The sequence below is a fragment of the Seriola lalandi genome, unplaced genomic scaffold, assembly GCF_002814215.2.
Source record: "Seriola lalandi dorsalis isolate HSWRI2012SDOR001 ecotype SW California unplaced genomic scaffold, Sedor1 jcf7180002054339, whole genome shotgun sequence".
Taxonomy (NCBI): domain Eukaryota; kingdom Metazoa; phylum Chordata; class Actinopteri; order Carangiformes; family Carangidae; genus Seriola; species Seriola lalandi.
In genome coordinates, this window is record NW_019524892.1 from 102,804 (window position 1) to 126,302 (window position 23,499).

At 41.2% G+C, this 23,499-nt stretch overlaps 1 protein-coding gene across 2 annotated transcripts in view; it reads left to right on the plus strand.

Annotated features, from left to right (window-relative positions):
• Nucleotides 1-23,124, plus strand: part of myt1la (myelin transcription factor 1-like, a) — a 70,647-nt gene extending 47,523 nt beyond the window's left edge. Inside the window, exons 11-24 of one of the 2 annotated variants that reach the window (XM_023407603.2) lie at nt 1,199-1,309; nt 2,639-2,859; nt 5,112-5,398; nt 6,127-6,351; nt 8,901-9,052; nt 9,199-9,267; nt 9,863-9,925; nt 10,012-10,095; nt 13,005-13,226; nt 13,402-13,493; nt 13,735-13,838; nt 15,322-15,465; nt 17,177-17,239; nt 19,152-23,124. In XM_023407603.2, coding sequence (XP_023263371.1) covers nt 1,199-1,309; nt 2,639-2,859; nt 5,112-5,398; nt 6,127-6,351; nt 8,901-9,052; nt 9,199-9,267; nt 9,863-9,925; nt 10,012-10,095; nt 13,005-13,226; nt 13,402-13,493; nt 13,735-13,838; nt 15,322-15,465; nt 17,177-17,239; nt 19,152-19,292 — 1,978 coding nt within the window. In that variant the 3' untranslated portion in view covers nt 19,293-23,124. The remainder of the gene's footprint in view (nt 1-1,198; nt 1,310-2,638; nt 2,860-5,111; nt 5,399-6,126; nt 6,352-8,900; nt 9,053-9,198; nt 9,268-9,862; nt 9,926-10,011; nt 10,096-13,004; nt 13,227-13,401; nt 13,494-13,734; nt 13,839-15,321; nt 15,466-17,176; nt 17,240-19,151) is intronic. The other variant, XM_023407605.2, reaches the window with a different exon arrangement.
• Nucleotides 23,125-23,499: the final 375 nt, after the last annotated feature.

Consider the following 23,499-nt stretch of genomic DNA (forward strand, 5'->3'; position numbering starts at 1 on the left):
GGGGGGGGTTAAGCCAGTTTTCCTTTACGCAAAATTCACACCAGAAGCTCGATGTCAGTGACACGTAAACGAGCGTCCGTCCAATCAGCAACGACTTCTCCTACAGAATTAGATGCTCGCTGACTGAAGAGCCGTGGAGCTGAAACCCTCAGTCTGTTCAATGCATATATGTCGTGTGTGTACATGGAGAAAACCAACAGTCCTATTTTATTCCTCTTTTTAAAATGATTCTTTCCTTTTCTGTCTATGTATTTTTTCTTTAGCTTTTTGCTTTACACACCCATAATGCAACTGATGTATTTACAATTGTAGAGGGCACCTTGTGCTTGTTTCTATGGAGGCTGAATGAAATCATGTCATTTAGGACCAAAGCTACAGAAGCGTGATGCATTCACTCAAAACAGAGGATGGTTTTTTTGAAGATTTTTTTTGTTTTTCAGAATTTCAAAAGTTTTTTGAAGTTTGTTTGTTTTTTTTGTTTTTTTTAAAAGAAAAACAGGATTTTTTTTTAGATAAAAGTTGTCTTAAAAAACTTCCTCTTTTTTTCTGAATTAACAAGATAATTCTGAGATAATTATCTGGTGAATTCAGAAAAGTTTTAGAGGAAAGTTTTCTTTAAAACATTTAAAACAAAAAATCCTGCTCTGTTTTTCTGAATTAATGAGATCATTATCTCAGAATTCTGAAGTAATGATCTCGTTTATTCAGAAAAACAAATCAGATTTTTTTCTTACATGACAGCATCACACCTCCATACAAAGCAGCTGCTAATTGAATATAATCTAAACTAATTGAAACAATCACTGTGGATGCAGCAGCTGATGGACAGTTATAGATTGTGTGTGATCTGAATGGAGTAGTAACCAGTCACTAAACAGTCAGTCAGTTGTTGAGCAGTTAGTAAATAGTCAGTTAGTGAAACCAATAGATGCCAGTTAATGAACCAGTCAGTCGTAATAAGCAGTCAGAAAGACAGTAAACAAGAGTCAATAAACCAGCCAATGCTTGGACTCTTTACCGGTTAGCTGATCAATCAGCCTGTCAAACGCTCAGTCTGTGAACCTCTCTTCATCCAGAGCCAGATGCTCTGTGTGTGTGTGTGTGTGTGTGTGTGTGTGTGTGTGTGTGTGTGTGTGTGTCAGTACAGTACAGTATTAACCAGGCCGTGTGCTGTCCTGCCCCCCCCCCCCTCTTGCAGTCTGTCCGGCTGTCCCATCGCTGCCGCAGAGAAGATGGCGAAGGTTCATGAGAAGAGCCACTCGACTGACACCGGCAGCAAGACCAATCAGACATCAGACCGCGTCCTCAGGTACCGCCCACTCTGAATTACACAGTCAGACTGACATCAAAATAACCTATTTTAATAATAATGATGATTTGTTTTGTTACGCAACTTCTGTCATATGTTAATTAGGGACGCTGAATGGTGCATTCAAATATAAACATATCATCCACACAAGTCTACTTTTTCTTGTTCATCTCGGATTTGGGAAATAGCTATAGATTATGTTTACCATTTTTTTCTTAAATCGGGGATGCTGAATGGTGCAGTGAAATCCCCACACTTGTAGTTACAGAATCTTAATGAGCTGGGGAATCTCAATAGAGCACTAAAATGGTAAAAACATCTGGATGCCAAATGTTGCAATCAAGTAACAATAAAAAAGTTTTATTAAATAAGAAATACTGCAGTAAATAGCCATTTGCTAACAAGGGATGCTGAATGGTGCATTGAAATTAAAACATTAACTACAAACATAGAACCTTCCTCATCTTGTTCATTGGTATCTTAGGTTTGGCTGTAGATTATATTTATCCCTGTTATTTAAATCAAGGATGCTGAATGGTTCAGCGAATTCCCTATATTGCAGCCAGAGATTATATGAACTTTAACGAACTGGGGATGCTGAATGGTGCAGTAAAACTAACGGCCCAGCATTGCTGCTTAAAAAAATATTGAAAACAAAAAAGCCTTTGTCCTTGCATTAAATTCTTGTGTGACTCTTAAAACATTGATACCAAATGGTTCAATGATGCCACCAACACATAAATCCAGCCTTCATTCTTGGGTAGTCTTTGTGCTGGAAGCCAACATGCACTCTGAAACAGCTTTCAGTCCTATTCAGCCAGCCAGTTCAGGTACAATATGAATGTGAAATGGTGCAGTAAAAATTTTTACTTACTTAAATAAGGGATGCCAAATAATAATAATCAGAATACACACACAATGCACCTGTTTTTGATGGTTGTCTCCTAAAATGTGGAACCAGATTTGATATATTTTTGAATATGTTTGTCACATACTGAATTTCTAATCGTCATATGTTAATGAGGGATGCTGAATTGTGCAGTGAAACAAACAACCAATTTTCCTAAGAGCTGAATCCAGGTTTTGATTACTTTGACATACATTACATTAGGCAGGGATGCCAAATGTCAGTGTGTTTTGTCATGCAGGCAAACCTTTGATTATTAATGAGGGATGCAGAATGGAGCAGTGAAATACAGCATTCTGTGAACACATCATCTACCTTGTCTTCTTTGCTGTCATCTTGACTTTGGGAAACAAATTAATGTAAATTATATTTTCCCTAGTTATCTAAATCGGGGATACTAAATAGCGGTTTTTGCCTCTCAGGCCGATGTGTTTCGTCAAGCAGCTGGAGATTCCTCAGTACGGCTACAAGAACAACGTCCCGACCAGCACGCCGCGCTCCAACCTGGCCAAGGAGCTGGAGAAATACTCCAAGACCAGCTACGACTACGGCGGCTACGACGGGCAGCATGGCGGCTACGGGAAGAGAGGCCCGACAACCAAGTCCCACCACGGGCGAGACACCTCCCCGAAGGGATACGACGGTAAGGAAAATGAACGCACATCTGTGGGCTGAACAAAGTTAAAAATCATCAGTCTCAGTTCTGGTTTACAGAAGGTTTTACTTTTTTTGTATTTTAATTTTTTGGCTTCTTGTTGGAAGAAGAACGAGAATCTTCAATAGAAGAAGAAGAAGAAACAGCTCCAACAGTGTCATTATATATCTGCAAAATCTGATACATTCAGTCTTTATTCTGATTTCTGAGTTTATTGATCTGCCAAATTATTCACCTCCCACACACATAAAAAAACATATATTCAAATTCATGATTTTTCCAATTCCAATTTATTTTCTAGCTGAATTAAAAATAAACATAAAAAACAGGTGGATGATTTTCTGTCAGTGCTTTGTCTTGTTGAAGGGAATGAAACCTGCTATGGAGGATTTCTATTCATTCTCCTGTTCTGGGGAGAACATTATGTACTCTAAAAGCAGCACACACACACACACACACACTCACTCACTCACTCACTCACTCACTCACTCACTCACTCACTCATGCTCAGCACTCGGCGTATTCTCTTTGTTGCAGCACTGGAAACACTGGTGTTTTCCGCCTCTCCACATGGCTGGGGTGAAAAGCAGAGTTATGGAAATGCCAGGCTTGAGAGCCTGCCTCCTCTGAGCAGAGGATAGAGGGATGGAGGGAGGGATGGAGGGAGGGAGGGAGGAGGTGCAGATGGAGAGATTGTGAAACAGGAGAGAGATAATGAAGGCGAGCCCTGTTTCTTTGGCTGGGAGCCATTAGTGAGATACAGGCAGGAGGGAGGTTTTTAGACGAGGTGTCTGCGCTCCCCTCCGTCACGACTCCCTCCCTCCTCCTCTCTACCATCGTTCCCTCCATCAGCATCACTCCAGCCGAGCCCAGATTCACCATCTCACCATCATGCAATTGCCATGTCTTTCTTCTTCTTTGTCCCTACAGCTTTCCTCTCTTTCCACTTCTATCTTATTTTCCCCTCTGAATCTCTGCGCCTCCCAGTCTGGTGTTACTCTGTATTTTTCTTGTTAACAAACCCCATGAGGAGACCAGAACAACAATGTGTTAGTCCGTCTCTAATTCTGAGACTTTCCGACTTCCCTACCCGGTCTGTGGCACTGAGCCCCAAGCTCACTGGCTCCTACCGGAGACATAAATCTCCATATTTGTAGTTTAAATATATAGTTTTATTTCCTAATTTCCTAAAACAGCTGGGCACAGCAGTTTTCAGCAATTATTACTCAAACAGGAGGAAATAGCGAATTTGTTGGGGACTACTTTCAGCTGCGGATTAATACAGTTCAGGTTCAGGTTAATGTCTGTCATGTCGACTTTGCCCAAACACACTGAAACACCAAACCTGTATTTTGGGATTTGTACAATCTGGAGAAGGTTTTTGGAAAAGCTTTGTTACAGGAGTGAAATGACAGCGAACAAAAATGTAAATGCAAATTTAACTGGCAGGGAAAAGGAATAAATACAGACAGGAACAGTTCGGTAACTTCCTAAAACAGCTGGTCACAGGAGTAAAATCACATTCGAAGAGGACTATTTTTCTAGTGAGTATTTGTGAGTGTTTTTTAAGGTGCTATATGTAGTTTAGTATTTGCTATAGCTACCTAGCTAGCATTAGCATTAACAGCTGTTTACTGACCAGTCTAGAACAAATATTGAGAGTTCAGCATCAAACTTCATTCCCGTCTCTATCTCTGGAAAACAAGCTTCTTGTTTTGCTTCTATTTCTTTCAACTGCCAAACCTGGTTTCTTGCTTTCTTTTTCATCCTCTTGTGTTGGACTGAGGCAGACCGGACGCTACAGTGACTCACTGAGGTGGAAAGTGGTAGTACACGATCTGCTAGCTGGTTAGCATGCTAACTTCAGTAGATATCTCTTCACATTCTGCAGATAATATGAGTTTATTTTTGATTATTTTAAATTGAATACTGACACACAGCACCTTTAATAGTTTAGTGAACAACAATGCACAGTGCACTGTTCACACAGTCCATCAGGAGAATCATTCATTGTTGGTCTTTTCATGGGATCTGTTAAAAATTTGAAAAATACATGAGCAGCCTTTAAGTTTCTTTCTCTTGCCTTTCCTTCATCAGTCTTTCATTTGCATATTTTTAAATGCATCAGAAGTTCTTTTTATAATTTTGGTTCTTCTCTAACAATCCATCTGCTGCACAGTTTGGCTGGATGCCACCGTCACTCTAACAAACCGACCATATGCGTGTGTGCGTCCCTGCAGCGAAGCGCTACTGTAAGACGTCGAGCCCGGCCAGCAGTACGACCAGCAGCTACGCTCCCAGCAGCAGCAGCAGCCTGAGCTGTGGAGGAGGAGGAGGAGGAGGAGGAGGTGGCGGAGGGGGCGGAGGAGGAAGCAGCGCCAGCAGCACCTGCAGCAAGAGCAGCTTCGACTACACCCACGACATGGAGGCGGCCCACATGGCGGCCACGGCCATCCTCAACCTGTCGACCAGGTGCCGGGAGCTGCCGCACGCTCTGGCGGGAAAACCCCAGGACCTGCTGACACAGGTAGTCTGAGACTTAGTTGATTTGTTCTTTATTTATTATATTCAGTTTGGTTGGAACCAACAAAACTACTGGTGTAGGTTCAGGAGGAGATCACAGGGTCAGGGTTAGCCGGCTGTTTAGGGTCACAGTTGCGCTCACCTGCTGTTTGACCTCTAAATGAAGTCGTTTAGATAATCTGGATTAACGGTTTGTTTGCATGTTTCCAGATATCAGCAGTCATCCTTTAAAAACTATCCTTTAAGTTTGCTTTAGGAAAGACTTTGGGAATATGAACCTCTTTTCGTAACCCAGAGGAGGATCAGTAACCAGAGATTGACCGACCGCAGGAAACATTTATAATCCTTAAAGGGCAACTCCACCAGTTTTACACATGAGGATCATTTTGCTGGACTGGAGGAGACATGTGAAGTCTAAGAAAATAACCCTGATGATGTCATGAAGGTGACCTCATATGGGATGAGACGTCGTTGTGACGTGACGTTGGGACGCGGCGTTTGAAAGACGAGGGCGTTTAACGATCATGGGAATTGTTCCTCGATCTGTTGAGGATATCTGGGCCTCCTATATTTAACCTGTGACCTGTGAGTCCGTCAGCTTCATTAAAGTGAAATACTGAACTGATGTTGGTGATTGAAGACCAGGTCATCTACTCATAAATGCTGAATCCCCCATAACTGTCACCAGCCTACGTTTACCCGTCAGATATCTTCTCACTGTGTCTCCGTCAGAGTCCGGTTGGTGACCTGGACGACAGCGGTGCAGTGGATGTGGCGGGTCAGCCCGGCGGTCCGGAGGGCAGCGGGACGGTGTTGACCCCCCTGCAGCCGATGTCGCCCCAGCGGCAGGCTCTGCTCAGCAGCCGCTGCTACCAGCTGAGCGAGGCCGACTGCTGGGACCTGCCCGTGGACTACACCAAGATCAAACGCCTGGGAGACGAGCAGGACCACAAAGAGGTAACAGGAAGGTCCACGTCACAGCGCACTGACTTTATAATCAAGAGGTTTATGGTCTAAAACTGTTGCTTTTCCACAGACGCAGATCATAGAATCGTTTAGCTATAAAGCGCCTCAGATCTTACATGTGAAGATTGCAGTAACATTAACAGGTAAAACCGAAGCTCTAAATGTTGCTCATGCTCCACAACCTGCCCTCACAGTCACAGTTAACAACTTTAACCACTTCATTTAACGTATATTGAGGCAGCCTGTCCCCTAATCATTCAGAGTCAGGATAATTTGAAGCATGAAATTGAGAGATTTAAGGAACCCGGAGTTTGTATGAAAGGCTGCGTGCATAGATTAAGAGATGATGATGGTGTGTAAGCTGTTTAAAGCGACGCTCGTCCTCTGGTGCGTGGCAGAGAAACTGTGGACTCTGTGGTCGGTGGTCAACGACATAATGTTTGCATCACTTTACATACAGGAGAGGCAATTCTGTGAGTTTGGAAAGGGCTAGTGTGTGTGTGTGTGTGTGTGTGTGTGTGTGAACGTTCACTTACCAAAGTTAAATCAACTTTAAAGGGATCACATGACTCATCATACACGTTGACTCAGCGATACGTAACGTGACGTATAATTTAAGTTTTTAGAAAAGTTCTGAATTAACATGTTTAACATTTATAATATATGAACAAGGACGAAACGAAACTAAAGAGGAAACATCAGAAACACAATACGACACAATGATCTATGCAAAGTGATAAATCTGATGGAGTTTACAGATAAAGTTTTTAGTTTGCAGGCTTTGTAAAGTTTACAGAAGTTCGATTAACACTTTATTTTATGGATTTCTCAAACGTTTCCTGGAATGAACTGTGTAATTTGTAGTAATTAAAGGTCAAACAGAAACTCTGGGATTATTAATTTTCTTGGTTTAGTTGGCTGTGAGTGAAGCAGTACTGCTCCATTTAAATGTAAATTAATAATCAGGCAATATCCAATAATTACTGGAAATGTTATTGTTCATATGTGAAATAGAAAATGTCAATTTTATTCTTGTAGTTTTTACCCTGAAAAATACAAGAAGAGAAGAAAAGGTTGTAACCTGCTCTTAAATATTCACATCAAATTCAAAACGTAGGTTAAAACGACCTCATTCTGAATTATATATATGTTCTGCTTCATCATGCCCAGTGATACTGAACAGTCCGGGATCTGCTGTGACCCAGATGAAGAGAGTGGATCTGGATCTCTTAGATTTAATCTCGGGTTCAGGTCAAAAGAAAGAAATTGATACACGACGTTTAGAAGCAGGAGTAAAATGAACGGCTTGTCAGTTTAACTTTTAGAATTCAGATGAATCACCCTGATTGTCATGACGGATGCAGGCGTCTCTCCGGCGTGCTCGCTGCGCTCCCATGTGAGCGGAGGCAGCACTGCGTCAGCTCGCACTCAGCAGCTCTCTGAGTGAACGCTTCAGGAGCCCGTGCACTGAAATGCTGAATTACGCTGCTAATACATAAGTAAAACACGGTAGATCATCTGCACGCCTTAAATCCTCACAGATCTGATATCACACAGAGCAATCCATGCAGCAAATTGCTACATTTGCCGCGTCGGATTTAGAGCACTGAAGTGAAAGGTTTTAATCAGGAGAGTAATTGCGTTTGTTAATGAAGCACGACATTGCAGAGGAGGCTGGAGCCTGGAGCTGGAGCAGCTGATGGGATTTTCTCCAGACAGTCCTGAACGATTTCTGCTCCCGACTGAGGAGGTGTGATGTGTGGACTGCAGAACAGGCTGCACAGAGTTAGACCTGATGAACTGCTGCTGGTACATTTCACTGAGGCGTTAGCATGTGTGGAGCTAATCAAACAAGAAAGGCACAGAGGAGTGATTCTCACCTCCTGCTGGTTTTATAGATGCTGCATCAGTTTGTCAGTTTCTGTTCATCTGGAAACGAGAGTTCATCATTTTAATTTAAAGCTCCATATTTTCTTCTTCTGTGTTTTATTTGAAGTGTTGATCCATCAGAAGATATAGAAAACATCTCAGTGTAGTTTCACATCTCCTCTCTCAGGCTTCTCTCTGGAGCTCTAGTAACAACAGGTCAGTGAGCCAATCAGAAGAGAGGAGGCTCTGAGCCTCTCCTCTTATTGGCTGACTGTTTTCTGAGTTATCCAATAAAAAGCAGATTTCTACAAGGTTCGGCCCAGGTGGGCTTTGTTAGAGAAGTCCTGACAGCTGGTTTTAAGGCTCAGTTTCTGAATACAGGCTGTGTGCATTTCTCTGTGGACTGAGGCTTTGATACTTTCACAGTATTAATATAGAAGCTAGAGCTGATCTATAATCACACTACACATGGACACACACCTTTACACTGGAGGAGCTTTAAGTTTAACAAACACAATGACACCTCTCCATCTGTAAGAAAAATATTTTTTAATTAAACACCTTAATAAGATGGAGCCTTTCTGTTCAGACAGTGACCAGGTTTGGAAATGTAAAGTTGTGTGTACTCTGTGTAATCATGTTAACGTGGAGCTTGTAGTGACGTGCTGTAGTCGGCTTATTTCTCGTCCCTACACCAGAGCGATGAGCTGGATCCCTTCCAGGAGCTGCTGGACGAGCAGCGCTACCCGACCGAGGTGACCATGCCCAGCCCCAAACACCACAAGTACCCGCCCTGCAAGGAGAGCAAGAAGGAGCTCATCACGTAAGACTCTGCAACGCTGTTACACAACACTCACAACACAGCATCAACTCCCACGTCACCACGCCACAGACTCAAAGTAAAAACTGACTTTAATGGTCTTATCAAAGGAAACTGACCCTGGTATTTTGTCTCTTCACCTGCTGCAGGTTGTCGAGCTGTCAGCTGGCCGACAAGAACATCCGCGGGATGATGACGACCAACTCTCAAGAACTCAAGTGAGTTTAAACCACCGACTGTAAATAAAGATGGCCGTCGCCTCTCTAACATCAACCACTGGTTTCTGAAGCTCAGAGTGAGCTGCTACACTGTCACCATCTTGGCAGTGTCGGACTCCGCCCCTAACTCCCAGCTAATCCAAATATGGACGAGGGGGGAGGGGCCTGTATGGAACAGCGACTTAGGTTCTCACCTTCCTGTCACTCAAAGAGGCCACGCCCTCAATCCTCCATAACTTTAGTCCTTAATAAAATTTAAACAGGTGAGTTATATAAACAGGTGTCATGAAGGAGGAAATTAGCTCTAGAGACCAAAACAGTTTCTGTACCAGGCTGTAAACATGTTTATTTCTGCTGTAAAGTTGGACATTTTAACATGGGAGTCTATGGGGACTGACTCACTGTTGGAGCCAGACTCTAGTGGTCGTTAGAGGAACTGCAGCTTCTGGTTCTTCATGTTGATGCTTCATGTTTCAGCCTCGGAGGTTGATGCTTGGTCGAGACCAAAAAGACAGAACAGTGTCCCTTCAGTTTTCTTTACTGTTGTTCAAAGTAGCATCATGTGATAATACAGTTGTGGTTGTTTGTGTCTCAGGTGTCCGACCCCAGGTTGTGACGGATCTGGACACATTACTGGAAACTACGCCTCCCACAGGAGGTACAGTACAACTGTCTGCAGTCACACATGAAACCGCCAGAAACACTCTGTCCACGCCGTCTTAAATCTGTCCCCCTGTCCTGCAGTCTGTCGGGTTGTCCACGCGCCAAGAAGAGCGGCATCAAAATCGTCCACAGCAAAGAGGACAAGGACGACCAGGAGCCGATCAAGTAAGGTTTCTGTGAGGCTTTGAAAACACTGATAAATTTTTCCTCTCATTAGTGGTTTGTGTTTGATTATTACTAAATCATCCTCTTCAGTTACTGAATCTCCCGCTATCATTTGGAGGACGGCGTCATGCTGCCATCACATCCTCTCACAGTGTTGTGTTCAACGGACAGAACCTGAAATATCTTAATCCAAGATCAAAATCTCAAATCTCAATTAAACCCGAGCAGAGTTTTGTGAGTGTGTGGATGACAAACAGAAGCATAACACAACTCTATTGATCCGAGTGTGAAAATTCACTAATTAAGGCAAATTTTAGTATTTCGAGGGACCACATGCGACGCTGTAACAATACTGACGCCAAATAATGTCTCAGAGCACTTTTTATACTAATGATAACAATGGAGCATTCAGGACCGAACTAAAACCAGGGGAATTTCCATTTCTGTCTTTTCTTCCTGCTAACCAGCTATTTATTATGATTCTCCAGTTCTTACCACGGGAGTGATCTTTTAATGTGCAATCAGACTGAGGTATACAAGTATACGCCGGAGACAACGTGAAAGCTCCTATCATTGGTTTATTACAGTGATCGGCCTCAATATGCAGAAAAAACAAACAAACAATGAAAAGTGTTTTTAAACCTTTTAAATGTTTTTAAAGATCTTTTTGCTTTAAAACATTTAAAAAGTGGGCCCCAGCCCGCAGGTTGGGAACCACTAAACTAATCATTAATTTAAGGGAATTAATTCAGTCAGTTCAGACTGCAGCTAACAATTATTTTCATTACTGATTCATCAGATTATTTTTTATTATGTTTTTCTTCTGTGAGCTTAAAGCTGACGTCTTGTTTTGATATTCAGTTTACGTTCGTATAAAAGTCACAACAGCAACAAATCTTCATGTTTGAGAAGCTGGAACCAGAAACTGTATTTAAGCTTGATAAATGACAAAAAAAGCCAATTAATCAATTATCAGAGTCGACCAACAACAAAAAGTTTCAGTGATAAGATGAAAAAAATAAATCTTATCAAAACTCCACCGAGCTTTGTGGGTAATAGAGTTTTAATTTTAGAAATCCAGATCTACTTTTGACACATTCATCCGTCGACTCTCTTAAAATGCGGCCTGTGTACACTGACCTTTCTAACTTTAGGAGGGAATATTTTGGGGAGGAGTTATGGTCAGTCCTCCGCTTCACCTCGGGCTCCCAGCAGGCCGCGACCAGGAAAGGTTAGAACCAGTGAGCGTTTGACATTTTCGTTTAAGTGGAGCCATAATGTTGAGCCAATACGACCTTGTGAATAATCTAAAGTTCAGCTGGTGTCAGCCGGCGGCCAGCTGTTGCCGCCGCCACCTCTGTTCCATCCACCCGTCGTCATTAACAGTGGAATCATAATTAAGCTTAACCTGAGCTCGGCCCGTCGACGCTCGCCTCATTCTAATCAGCACAAATGTCAGTGCGGACGGCGTTTAGGGATGCAGGCGGCGGAGCCGGGCGTCTGGAAGCTGAGGCACGAGCGGCGTTTATCCTGCTCATCGTTACACTGCTGTGGCCTGGAGCCCTCAGAGGGGAGGAGGGGGAGGACGTGGGTGAGGAGGTGAACCGTCCCTCCATCAGAAACGTCCTGAACAGAGCTGAGATACTTTTTTAAAGATTTCTACTTGTGCTTTCTGTTGTTTTACTTCACCAGCATCATGTTTTTCATCAAGTGTTTCGATGATTTACTTCCTTCCACACAGACACTGGTTCCACTACGTCGTGTACAGAACATTACATAGTTAGAATTAGAACGCCTTTATCGTCACTGTCATTTCTAATAATGAAAATAAGATAAACAATATAAAAATATATATAAAACTAGAATATGAAGTTGAGTGTATTGTATCGCACAATAATAAATCACTTAGTTTAATGTGCTAATGGCTTTGGGGAAGGAAGTGTCTCTGAGTCTGGAGCGGTGTGTTTGGACGGACCTGGTCAGGCAGGTGCTGAGCGGGACGCGTGGAGTCCTTCATCATGTCAGTGGCTCTGCTGACGTAGCAGGAGCTGGCGGTGTCTTCCAGGGAGGGCAGCGAAGTCCAGGATGAGTTCCTTAATCTAATACAGCAATAAGATCATTTGGATAAACAAAAGAAAAGCAACTAAACACAGACTGTGGAGAATCTCCCTCCTCCTGCTCCGTTAGTTAAAACTCTGGTTGAAATTCTGAGTCGGACGTATCAGCAAATTCAACTTCATAAGTTCTTTTCCCCCTCAACAAAACCATCTACAGCAGCACAGAAACCAGAGGTGAAAGAGCTTCAAAGCCTCCGCTGACAGCTCCATCCACAGTGTTTGTATCTGGCTTCACTTGTTCACAAACAGCTACAAATATTTATCAAGTCAAGTTTCATTCTTGTCATTGTTAAAAACAACGAGACGGCGAAGCAACTCCCTGAGCAGCGTCATTAAAAAGAACAACAAAAATTGTGCCAATGATAAGTAGATATAATAAACTGAGTAAGCAGTTATCAGTAAAACACTTTAATATTTCAAGTTGGAATTCGTTTTTCCCATTCCCATTGAATGCAACATAAGCTCAGTGTGTCAGTCGTTAAAAATCTGCAGAAAATATGTTTGAGATCCCTCTGAAATAATTTCTGTTTCAGGTTAACTGGAGCTAACTGTTAGCTAGTCGCTAATCAGCTATGTTAGCAATAAGATGGTACTTAGCTGAATCAGCTAAAACAACTCTACAGTCATCACAGAGCCTGTTCACTGGGTCAAAGATTATTGATTAATAATAACCATGATTAACCATGATTGGTAAATTCCGCTGAGACACAACCAGCTGATCAACCAGCTGATCAAAGAGCTGGGGACCTCCAGCTCCACAGAGTGACAGTTAAAGTTTGCTCCTCCTCTCAGGTGTCCGGTCCCGGGCTGTGATGGTCAGGGTCACGTGACGGGGAAGTACGCCTCCCACCGCAGCGCGTCAGGCTGCCCCCTGGCGGCTAAGAGGCAGAAGGACAGCTACGTCAACGGCTCGCAGTTTGTCTGGAAATCTGGAAAGACGGACGGCATGACCTGCCCGACCCCGGGCTGCGACGGCTCAGGACACGTCAGCGGGAGCTTCCTGACACATCGGAGGTGGGATCTCTGCTTCAGCTTTGTCCAAATCAAGATGCTCATATCTCAAGTTATTTCTCACCTCACAGGCAGCCATTGGTTTTTACTTCGATTCACATAACACTTGAAATATGCTGCAGATTAACCGTCCTTCACGGACAGCACTTCACCTGCACGTGTGTTTGTTTTATTCCAGTCTCTCCGGTTGTCCCCGAGCCACCTCGGCCATGAAGAAGGCCAGGATGAGCGGCGTGGAGATGCTGACAATCAAGCAAAGAGCGAGCAAAGGTCAGAGCTACGACAACAGAAGAAAAACCCTGAATTCAGTCAAATGATTGAACCTGAAACTGAATCTGAAAAATCTGATTTTCATTCAAACAAGAGGAAAAACCACCTGCACTAAGATAACTCTCCATTGTGCAACTGTCTCACATATTTCAGATTAAATCATAAACTAAAACTTAATTTTCATTGTTTTTTCACTTTTGAGAAAATACATTTGTGTAAAACACGTTTTTCTTTGTTTCAGGCATTGAAAACGATGAAGAAATCAAACAGCTGGATGAAGAAATCAAAGATTTGAACGAGTCCAACAATCAAGTGGAGTCAGACATGATAAAACTGAGGACACAGGTACGTGTGTGGGAAGATCCCAGGACTAAAGGTTTATATACGATACATTTAAAAATCTTGTCTGAGAAACATTAAGAGACACAAAGAGGTTTATTCACTACAGGGAAAGTGAGGAAGACACACCTGAGAGAAACACTGACGGTAACTTGTCAGGTTTATTATTTGCAGATGATGCAGCTTAATTTATCAACTTTCATCCAGGTGTTTATTTACCTGAAGACAGAACTAGGCCTTGATTTCAAACAGTCTCATGTTAGAAACAGGCCGTCAGTATCTTTAGCATGTTTTTATCACATTTTAGTGAAATATCAGTCTTCCATGTGCTTCCATTTTAATTGTTGTTAATGCTCCTCCACGTTAACCTGTTGTCTTGATAAATTCAGTATAATGTGTGTTTCCCCACAGAAAGGCTGTTTTACTTTGCTGTATTGTTGTAGATCAAGCTCACACTTCCTTCACAGATGCTTCACATTAAAAGCCTTCCAGTAGAGTTAATGTTCCCCACTGTCTAACACTCTGCTGATGATTCATATTTTATTTAACATGGTTTTCCCCACATAAAAAAGTGAAAAATAAACTGGGTCTGAAGCTCATCTCTTCTCACTTCCTGATTGATAAACCTGGATTAGGCCTTCAGCCCCGCCCACCACCTGCTTGCTCCAGGTGGACAGGTGACAGAGCAGAGAGTATCAAGATGGTGAGAGGAGGAAACATCAGAGAGACTCAGTCAGACCCAGACTCAGACTCAGAGTCTGTTGAGACCAGAACCAGAGACTAGCAAACGGGTCAGAACTGTTAGCATAGTTAGCATCTTTTATTTGTTTATGTTGTTTGTTAGCTTGCAACTGGCAGTGGCTGACACAGTGTTAGCGGTTGTGCTAATGCTAACTCTCTCTCTGTACTGACAAGGTTTCAGGTGTATTTAGCCCCGCCCCCAGTCCCCACCAGCTGACAGGATTGGTTCCTGAGGTGTGTGACGTATGAAACCCTGAATCTGTGTTTATGAGACTGTGATTGGTTCACTGCAGGTCAAGGTGGAAACACTCAGTTATGGTGATGTTGATTATTTCATCATCATGTGTCTGTATTATATAAAAACATCATGTGGACATTAACGAGGTCAAACACTGGGTGTTCATTGGAGGAGGGAGTCCTTAAAGCTAAAATCTCTCCCTGTCTGAGTAGGCTTTTAATTTGAAACATCTGCAGGAAGTGTTAGGTTCCAGTAAAAATGATTGTAAAGGGTCAGTAAGAGAAACTCAGAGCGGCAGATTGTTGTTGTACAGACTGTTCAGGTTATTTCAGACTCGGCTGTTACTTGAGTTGCAACTTTTATTTGAGAATTTACAAGAAGTTTATGGTTCAATTAATTACAAAAAAAGAGTCAAGAAAGTTAATCAGATATTTTACTATTATTCTATTAGACAGCCATGTGATAAAATCTTTGCTTTAACCTGCTGATGGTTGGTTTCCCTGTCTGCAGATCACCACCATGGAGACCAACCTGAAGTCCATCGAGGAGGAGAACAAGGTGATCGAGCAGCAGAACGACTCGCTGCTGCACGAGCTGGCCAACCTCAGCCAGTCGCTCATCAACAGCCTCGCCAACATCCAGCTGCCGCACATGGTAAGAGAGGATTCAGCTGCAGCTGCAGAGACACAAACACTCAGAGGCCGACGGTTTGTCACGACCGATGTTTTTACAGTTTTAGGATTCAAGCAGAAGCTTTACAGGAAACGAAAGGATCAGTTATATGAATGTTTTATGTTAAGATGAATACTTTGAAGAAACACTTATAAAAACCAGGAAATGAAATGTCAGACTGGTGCATCAAATTTTATTTTGGTAGGTAATTGGTATATAACTTCCTACACAATAAAGGATCATTCTTGTTATAGTCAGTAGCTGGTTGATTTACACCTGTCAGGTAGCAGCTTCCTTCCTCCGCTAAACATTTAATAAATACAAGAGATTCTTTCATTCAATTCACCAGTTTTTGTTAGAAATATTTCACTGAACTGAAAGAACTGGATGAATATTTGTCTGCAATGTCATTTTGTCATTTTACCTTTTATTGATCTCTTTTAAATTAATTGTTTAAAAAGGAAAACAAGTGGAAAAGTTGAAGCAGTGAAGTCAGATTCATTTCTATTCTAAGAAACTTGTTTTTAGATTTGTCAATAGATTATTGTCACATCTGGAAACATGACTGTGCAGATTATTTTGCACATTTTTTATGATTAAATAATAGACACAAATATTTCAGACTGATCTGTTTTGCAGAATAATCAGCTTGAAATTGTTTTATTTGTTTCCTGCTTTGTTTCAAACATTGAAATGTTTTTGTGGGACATGAACGATTTGAACTGATCTGAGACCAGCTAACATCTGCTCACTCATTTTAATCCAGGGAGGTGTTTAAAGTCGTCTCCAGCCTTTTTTCTGTAGCGACACTCAGGTTTTTTCTTCATCTGCTTCTTTCTGTTTGCCACCTCCTTTTTTTCCCAGCAGTCCATGCTGTGCTTCTTCTTCTGTGCTTTACAACGCTTCACAGAGTTTCACATAAAGAAACGGCCCCCGTCGTTTTTTTTTTTTTGTTGTAGTTTTTTCTTTCCGTTTGAGTGAAGTGCTCATGGCTGTGTTGACGTCATGTTGTCTCAGTGTAGAAAGAAGACTGGGGCTAATTGGATAATCTCTCCTAAAGCAGTATGAACAGAGTAGCTTGATAACTGGACTCTCTGCTTCCTGTGCTCCCTCTATTCCTGAGCGGGACCGCTTCATATCACACTGGAAGAAAAATGTCCGCCTTAACAAGGAATTTGATCTTTATCCCTCCTGAAATGAGCTCCACATCCTGCTCACATTCACTCACTCTAATCTTCTTTTAAATATAGTTCCAGCTTGTTTTCAGATAATCGATTAGATGATTTGTGTCGGGCAGAGTTGAAATTTTCACTCTAAATTGTAGAACGGGAGGAGCTTGCCATTTCCTGTTTCCAGAAAAATACAAAACTGGATTTAAGGCTCTGTTTAAGCTGCAGGATCCAAATCGTAAATCGAATCAGATGTTTTTTTTTAGCTTAATTAAAGGCGTCACGTCGTCATCTCACCCTCTCCAGCGCCTCGTTTTTATTTCAGACGTGATAACGAGCCAAATTTCAGTTTGTATTTTCTCTCTGATCAGATCTGTGTGAGTGAAGTAAGTTGAGCTGCAGTGTAAACAGAGCTGGAGGGAGAACAGCTTTTTAAGGCGGACGTTGTGTCGTTCATGAAGCCTTGTGAGCGCCGCCGTGTGTCTAGCGGGCTAATACGCTTCTCTGTACACCCTCTCCTGTAGAGACCGCTGCCACAGAAAGAGGCCCCAGTAAAGCATAACTGCTGTTTACAGATGCCTCCCAGAGTAAGAGATCCATTTATCCTTTATCCAATTATCCTTCTCTTCTGCACTGTCATCCCCCCACCTCCCCCCACCCCCTCCTGTAACTCCCTAAACCCACTATGGCGTCCACACATCACAACTATCACATTATTCTGCAGAATAAGAGAGTGTAAGTCAGTCATTGTGACAGTAACTAACTCACCGGTGGACAGTTCCAGACAAATACCATCAGCTGTGTTTTACTGAACTGACCTCCGGTTTGTTACGTCTACCTGCGTAAATACTCGCTGGACAACACACGTGATAACTGCTCATTAACGAGGCCCAATGATACAACTGAAATTCACATGATAAAGCAACAGTAAGAGGAAAACATGAGGTCAAGATCCCTAAAACCTGGAGGCGGAGCTGCTCTGGAATCAGGAAGAATCTGATTGGTTGAGTTAAATCGCAGCCCAGTGACTGCAGTAGGAGTGAGTGACAGTTAGCTGAGAGTCACACAGTTTGAGTATTTAACTGTAATCCAGAAACACTGAGATTAGTAACGTAAGAGTAAAATAAAATATAAAATCATATATATAGAGTATGTACTGTAGATGAGTGTGTGCAGTGAAATCAGAGCAGAGAGAACTGATGGTGTGAAGGAAATGGACTGTGGTAAGATAAAAGTGAAATGTTTCCGTCTATCACTGCGAGTTCTACCTACAGAGCTCGTATTCAACGATTCTGCAGAACCCCCGGATTACATTCACGCTTGTGTGCAATGCTCACATTTGTAAAACATTTCTTGCCGTCTACAATCTCTGCACATGAGAAGGAAAGTATAATTAATGTTAGGATTAAAGATCATAGTGAAGGGCACAAAATCTGATCTCTTTATTTAAACTCATGAAAATACCAGTTAAAAAAGAACGTCAATTAAAACAAACATATAAATACAATCAATAAATAATATAATGACAAGAATCACTAAAACAGGTACAAACAGAAATTAAAAAGTCAGAGATTAAGAATTTAAAATGACAAAGAGAAACCAACAAATTCATTTTCAAAGTGTTTCATGGTGAGTTCAGGTGCCACGAAGCCAAAAGCAGATCTTCAAGCTGAGCATGAACTGGAGCCGGTCCGCAGTCCTGGTCTAATGTGGTCCAGTGGTCCAGACTGACAGGGATGAGAGATATGAAGGTTTTAGAGTTGCAGCTGAAGTTTGTACAAGACGACACCAAGATCTAAAACTGATTTAAAAAAAGTTGGAGATGCTTCATGCCCGTCCTCCATCTTTCTTTCCCCCTCGCTACATATAAGACGCACCTCCTGCACTGGCATTAACGTTGGCACTGGACGTAAAAGCCAAGTGAGGAAGTTTCCAGTGCAGATGTAATTCATAGAGATACCAGGCTGAGGAAACGGAGCTGGAGCCTTCAGGTACGCCATGTAAAAACCAGCTCCTTTAAAAACACAGGTGCTTGTTCGCTTCACTCGCTGAAGTTAAAAACTCAACCAACATTTCTGAACCAGATCTGCTCCGTCACCAGCAGAACTCCCATCAGGCTTTGAGGCTGAACTACCAGTCGTGTCTCTTTCATCTGCACATGAGCTGTCTTGATTTTGTCTCCATGTGTTCAACATTAACCCTCCATCGACCCATCAGCTAACCATCCCTCTCCTGGTTTTTTGCATGTAGTTTGGAGTTGCATTGCGTAGACCGTCTCAGGCTGAAGTGTAGATGCTGGATATGATATTGAAAGAGGAGTATTTCAGTGAGTTTGTGTAACCGAGTCATGCTTTCCTTCCTGATGGTGTTCCCCTCCTCCCCCGCTGCCCGCCTGTCCTCCAAACCTTTTACCCCCACAATGTTTGACAGAGAATTTACCCACATGCACCTCCTCTAACCCGACTGTTTCCTCATTGGCTTTCTTTCCCCCCATCGCAGGAGCCAATGAATGAACAGAACTTTGACACTTACGTGAGTACACTGACAGACATGTACACCCACCAGGACCAGTACCAGAGCCCGGAGAACAAGGCGTTGCTGGAGAACATCAAACAGGCCGTTCAGGGCATCCAGGTGTAGCCCCGACTGAGGCCAAAATAACAAATGCAAAGCAAAAACAACGGAGAAAAAAAAAAGTCAAAAAGAGGGGGATGGGTTGTTTTTTGCTGCTGTAATCTACCACAGTTGTTTTATTTCTTCTGCTGTTATGCTCTCAACTCCATGGGTATCTCTTTTTTTATTATTTTGATTGTTGTTGCCTTGCTTTGAGAAACAATTACGTTTTAAACGAACATTCACGTTTTGTACATTTTCATATGACCTAATATAATGTGATGTACTGTTTATAGCTGCTAATGTATGCACATTCTAGTGTATATGTATGTATTTATTTATTGTAAGCTTGAATCATTTCTTATTTTGATGCGATTTACATTACATCGAAAAACTTGGGCGTCACGGGTTTAACAGGGAGCAGCGCGGCGAGGCGGGAGAACGTGAAGAGCAATCATTTCCGAGAGGCTTTTCTCACGAGCTGTGAAGCTGGAGGTCGTTTAAATCCATTGATTTTTGTAACGTTTGAAAGTGGACACTAATGTTACTGTAAATCTTTAGCTGAGATTACGAGGAGAACCAATGCTGTACGCAAAAAAAAAGAAGATTTCAAACATCATGACACGGAAACTTACTGGTGCAAAATCCCATCATCCCCTTCGGAGTTGTTTCGTTTCAAACTGTCCTCTTCTGTCGCTTTTCTTTGTTCATGCGAAGAAGGAAGCGGGAAAAAAACGATGGCTACGGAAAAATGTAGGAGACAATCTGCCATTCTGAATTTATTTTAGTCATCAACCTTGACTAGCTTAATAGGACAACGTGTCAGCAATATTGGTATGATAATACTAAATCGTTTGTTTAGATATGGGATGCAATCTATATGAAAAAATGTTTGGGTATATGCAATTTCTTATAAATAAAACTAGCAAAGAGCTGATAGATCTTTTTACTAACTATAAATGTATTGCGTTTTGTATAAACCTTTTACTACAATCATGTTGTAGGAATCTGACGCGGGTGAAAGGACTTTGGTTCTGTCATGTTCGACTTTGCACAGGGACACCTTTGTTTCCATGTTTTGATGTTTTTATTGTCGGCAGGCGAGAGGATTTGTAGATATGATTTTTCTTTCTAAAGGCTGATGGCTCCGCTGGACTTACAGGGTCAAACGTCCACATCCGTCATTGTATATTGTACTCATCCTGTAGAGAACGTCTCTCCAATCATGCATCTTATTGTCTGAGCCACAATGGGACATGATGCCGGACGACATGATGACCAAGCAGTGCTTTTTTTCTTTTCTTTTTTTCCTTTTTAATTATCTTTGATTTTTTATTGAAAAGATGAATGAAAACTAGAGCCAGCAGTCGTAACGCTTTGTCTGTGCACTGATTTACCGACTGAGTATTTGATCAGAATCGGCCTTACGATGACTTTCAGTCTGAAATCACAGTACTGATGGATATGTTTTCTGAACACCGTCGATCATGCATGCACTTTATTGGAGTATGTCAAAGTATTATCACGTGGTAAATGAAGCAAAAACTGTACAGCGAGTTTGTGGAAACTGTGACTTCGACAAGACTTTGTGCTGGTGATTCCTGTTCGACAGCAACCTGGAGCAAATTTCACTGAGCTGATTTGTTGCTTAAAGGAAAACTCCCCCTCTGGCTCCAGGACTTTGTAAACCTCCAACTCACCAGTGTATTTTCTTCTAACATCAAAGCTCTTTTAAAAGATATACCAAAAACTATGGAGGAGCAGGGACGTCACAGGAAAAGTAATAAAGCATTTCCTTAATTTCATATTTTGATAGGCATTAAAAATAAGAATTGTAAAAAAAATTATAAATGAATGATTAATCCATCATAAATACTGAAGATTTAAGAATTGATTTACAAAAACAGCATAAAATATTCAAATAAACCATTTATAAATACATTTGTTAATTCACAAATAAATAATACAATTTGAAAAAGTATTTGAAAAGGCATTTTAAAAATGGGAATACATAAATGGTTTTCCTTTTCCTATTAGCTAATTGATTAGCTTAGTCATTTAGCTTCAGCAGCTGATAAAAACTGACCATTAGCTCTCCAACCAATCAGACAGCTTGTTACATCCCATGGCCAATTGTTTATCTTAAGTATTTATTGGTGGATTCATTTCCATCAGTTCATTTGTAAATTATTTTTCACAATTCCTATTTTTGATTAAGGGAATGCTTTATTACTTTTCCTGTGACATCCCTGCTCCTCCATTAAAAACAAAACGCTGAACCTCATGCTTGCAACATTTAGCAGAAATTAAAACTTTCAGAGTTTCTTCTAAAGTATCAGAAACACTAACTTTCTGTCCATTTACAATATAAAAATGGAGAATTTATCTATTTCCCTTTTTGTTCCAGAAGTGAGAGACGACTTTATATAAACCGTCAATAGAGTGGTGAAGTAAATGGGAAGAAGAATTTCAGGGCTTCCAGAGTTTTGTTCAAGTCAAATTTTCCTTTCATTTTCTGCATAGACAGTGTTTGGTGACTGACAGCTGGAGCGCTTCACGTCTTTGATGGAGATGAAACCCTCCTGATTGAATTATCAGTACAAAAGATTAACACTGCTGTTAGAAAATACCTGGTCCTTCAATAGAAAGTCAAAGGTACAAGACTGTGGACATAATAAGAACTTAAGTACAGCTCCCAAGCTTCAATTCAGGAGGATGCACCCAATTACTGACCTTAAAATTCTTGTACTTGCAGTTCTATGAAGAGTGGAGGAAGATTACGTTTTTTTTTGTTTTTTTTTTAAACTGCAGTTTTAATGGATCGGCTTTCAGATTCTGGGTCTATTTTGGATCGATTAGGCAACTATGGCAGGGCATCGTTGTATTTAGAGTCATTCATCATTCCAAACAGGTACCTCAACAGGTGACCCGCAGTATGGATCCTGAACTTTCCAAATATACCAATTATATCAGCAAGATTTTTGGTAAATGTGTATAAAATGTCCAAGATACCCAAACAGCCTGATTTCACTCAATCTAAGCATCATGTTGTGTCAGTGAAGTATTGGAACAAGCAGATCCAGTCAGTAGGGTGGAAAAGATCAGACATTAATGGGGATAATCCAAGAACTCTCCAGTTATAACCTGAACCACATCAGAACCAGTTTATTAGTGATGCTGAGGAACTGACCTCTAAACCTTTCCACAGGAAGTGGAACCAGAACACCAAACAGCTAACAGGGGGAGTTTTTCTTTAAAGATGTTTCTTCTTTGGACTTTTACTGCGGAGCCTCATTCACATTTCTGTCCAAAGCTTTGTGTCTGCAGCTTCCTGCCAGTAAACTACCGCATTAGATAAAGTGAGCGCTTGTATTTTTCATTTAGTCGATTATCCTTACTGATAACAAAGGAAATGGGAGTTAAAGCACAATTCTGCCACTTAAAGACAGTCAATAGACTAGATATTGTAATATCAGATGTAAAAGCTAAACTGTAACTATTTACATAGAGAATTTCAACACTAACATGTAACATGCTAGAATGCAAAAGAAATCCATATGAATATTTGTGAAATCATCAGTTTATGAAAATGTTACAGTTTCTTTTCGGCAGTGCATTGATAAGGGGTTTTTATACGACATTCATTTTCTTTCTTTTTACCCCTTTTTCTCTGTTACTCGCAAACTTTCAGCAACAGTTTTCTTACCACAAGGCATGGGTTTTGTTGATATTTTTGCTGTATGTTTAAGGTCACGAGTTGCTACGTGATATTTTAATTTGACTTGTGAAGTTCGTACGGTTTTTATCATGCTGGTGTTGGCATCTCTTGCTCTGAATAAATCTTGTGTTGCAACACTGATTACGACCTTTTCTTGTTTTGAAAGCTTGTGATTACGAATGTTAAGTATAAGAAGGGAACACATTTTATTTCAGAGGTCATATCAGTGTTTTTGCATGTTCTAATAATACAGCATTTTTGTTTTCTTATTATATCTTATATTTGGTTTTGATTGTTAATAGAAGAAGACAATAAATGGTTGTCAGATTTGATTTGAACTAAAACAAGGTAAAAAAGTGAAAAAAGTAAAATCATATTATAGATATATGTATATATAGATATGTATATAATACAATTTGAAGAAATTCTTAATGTGTAGAATAATTGGTAAATATATGAAAGTAAAAATCTACACTTCCCTCTTAAATGTAGTGGGGTATAAGTATAAAGACCAAT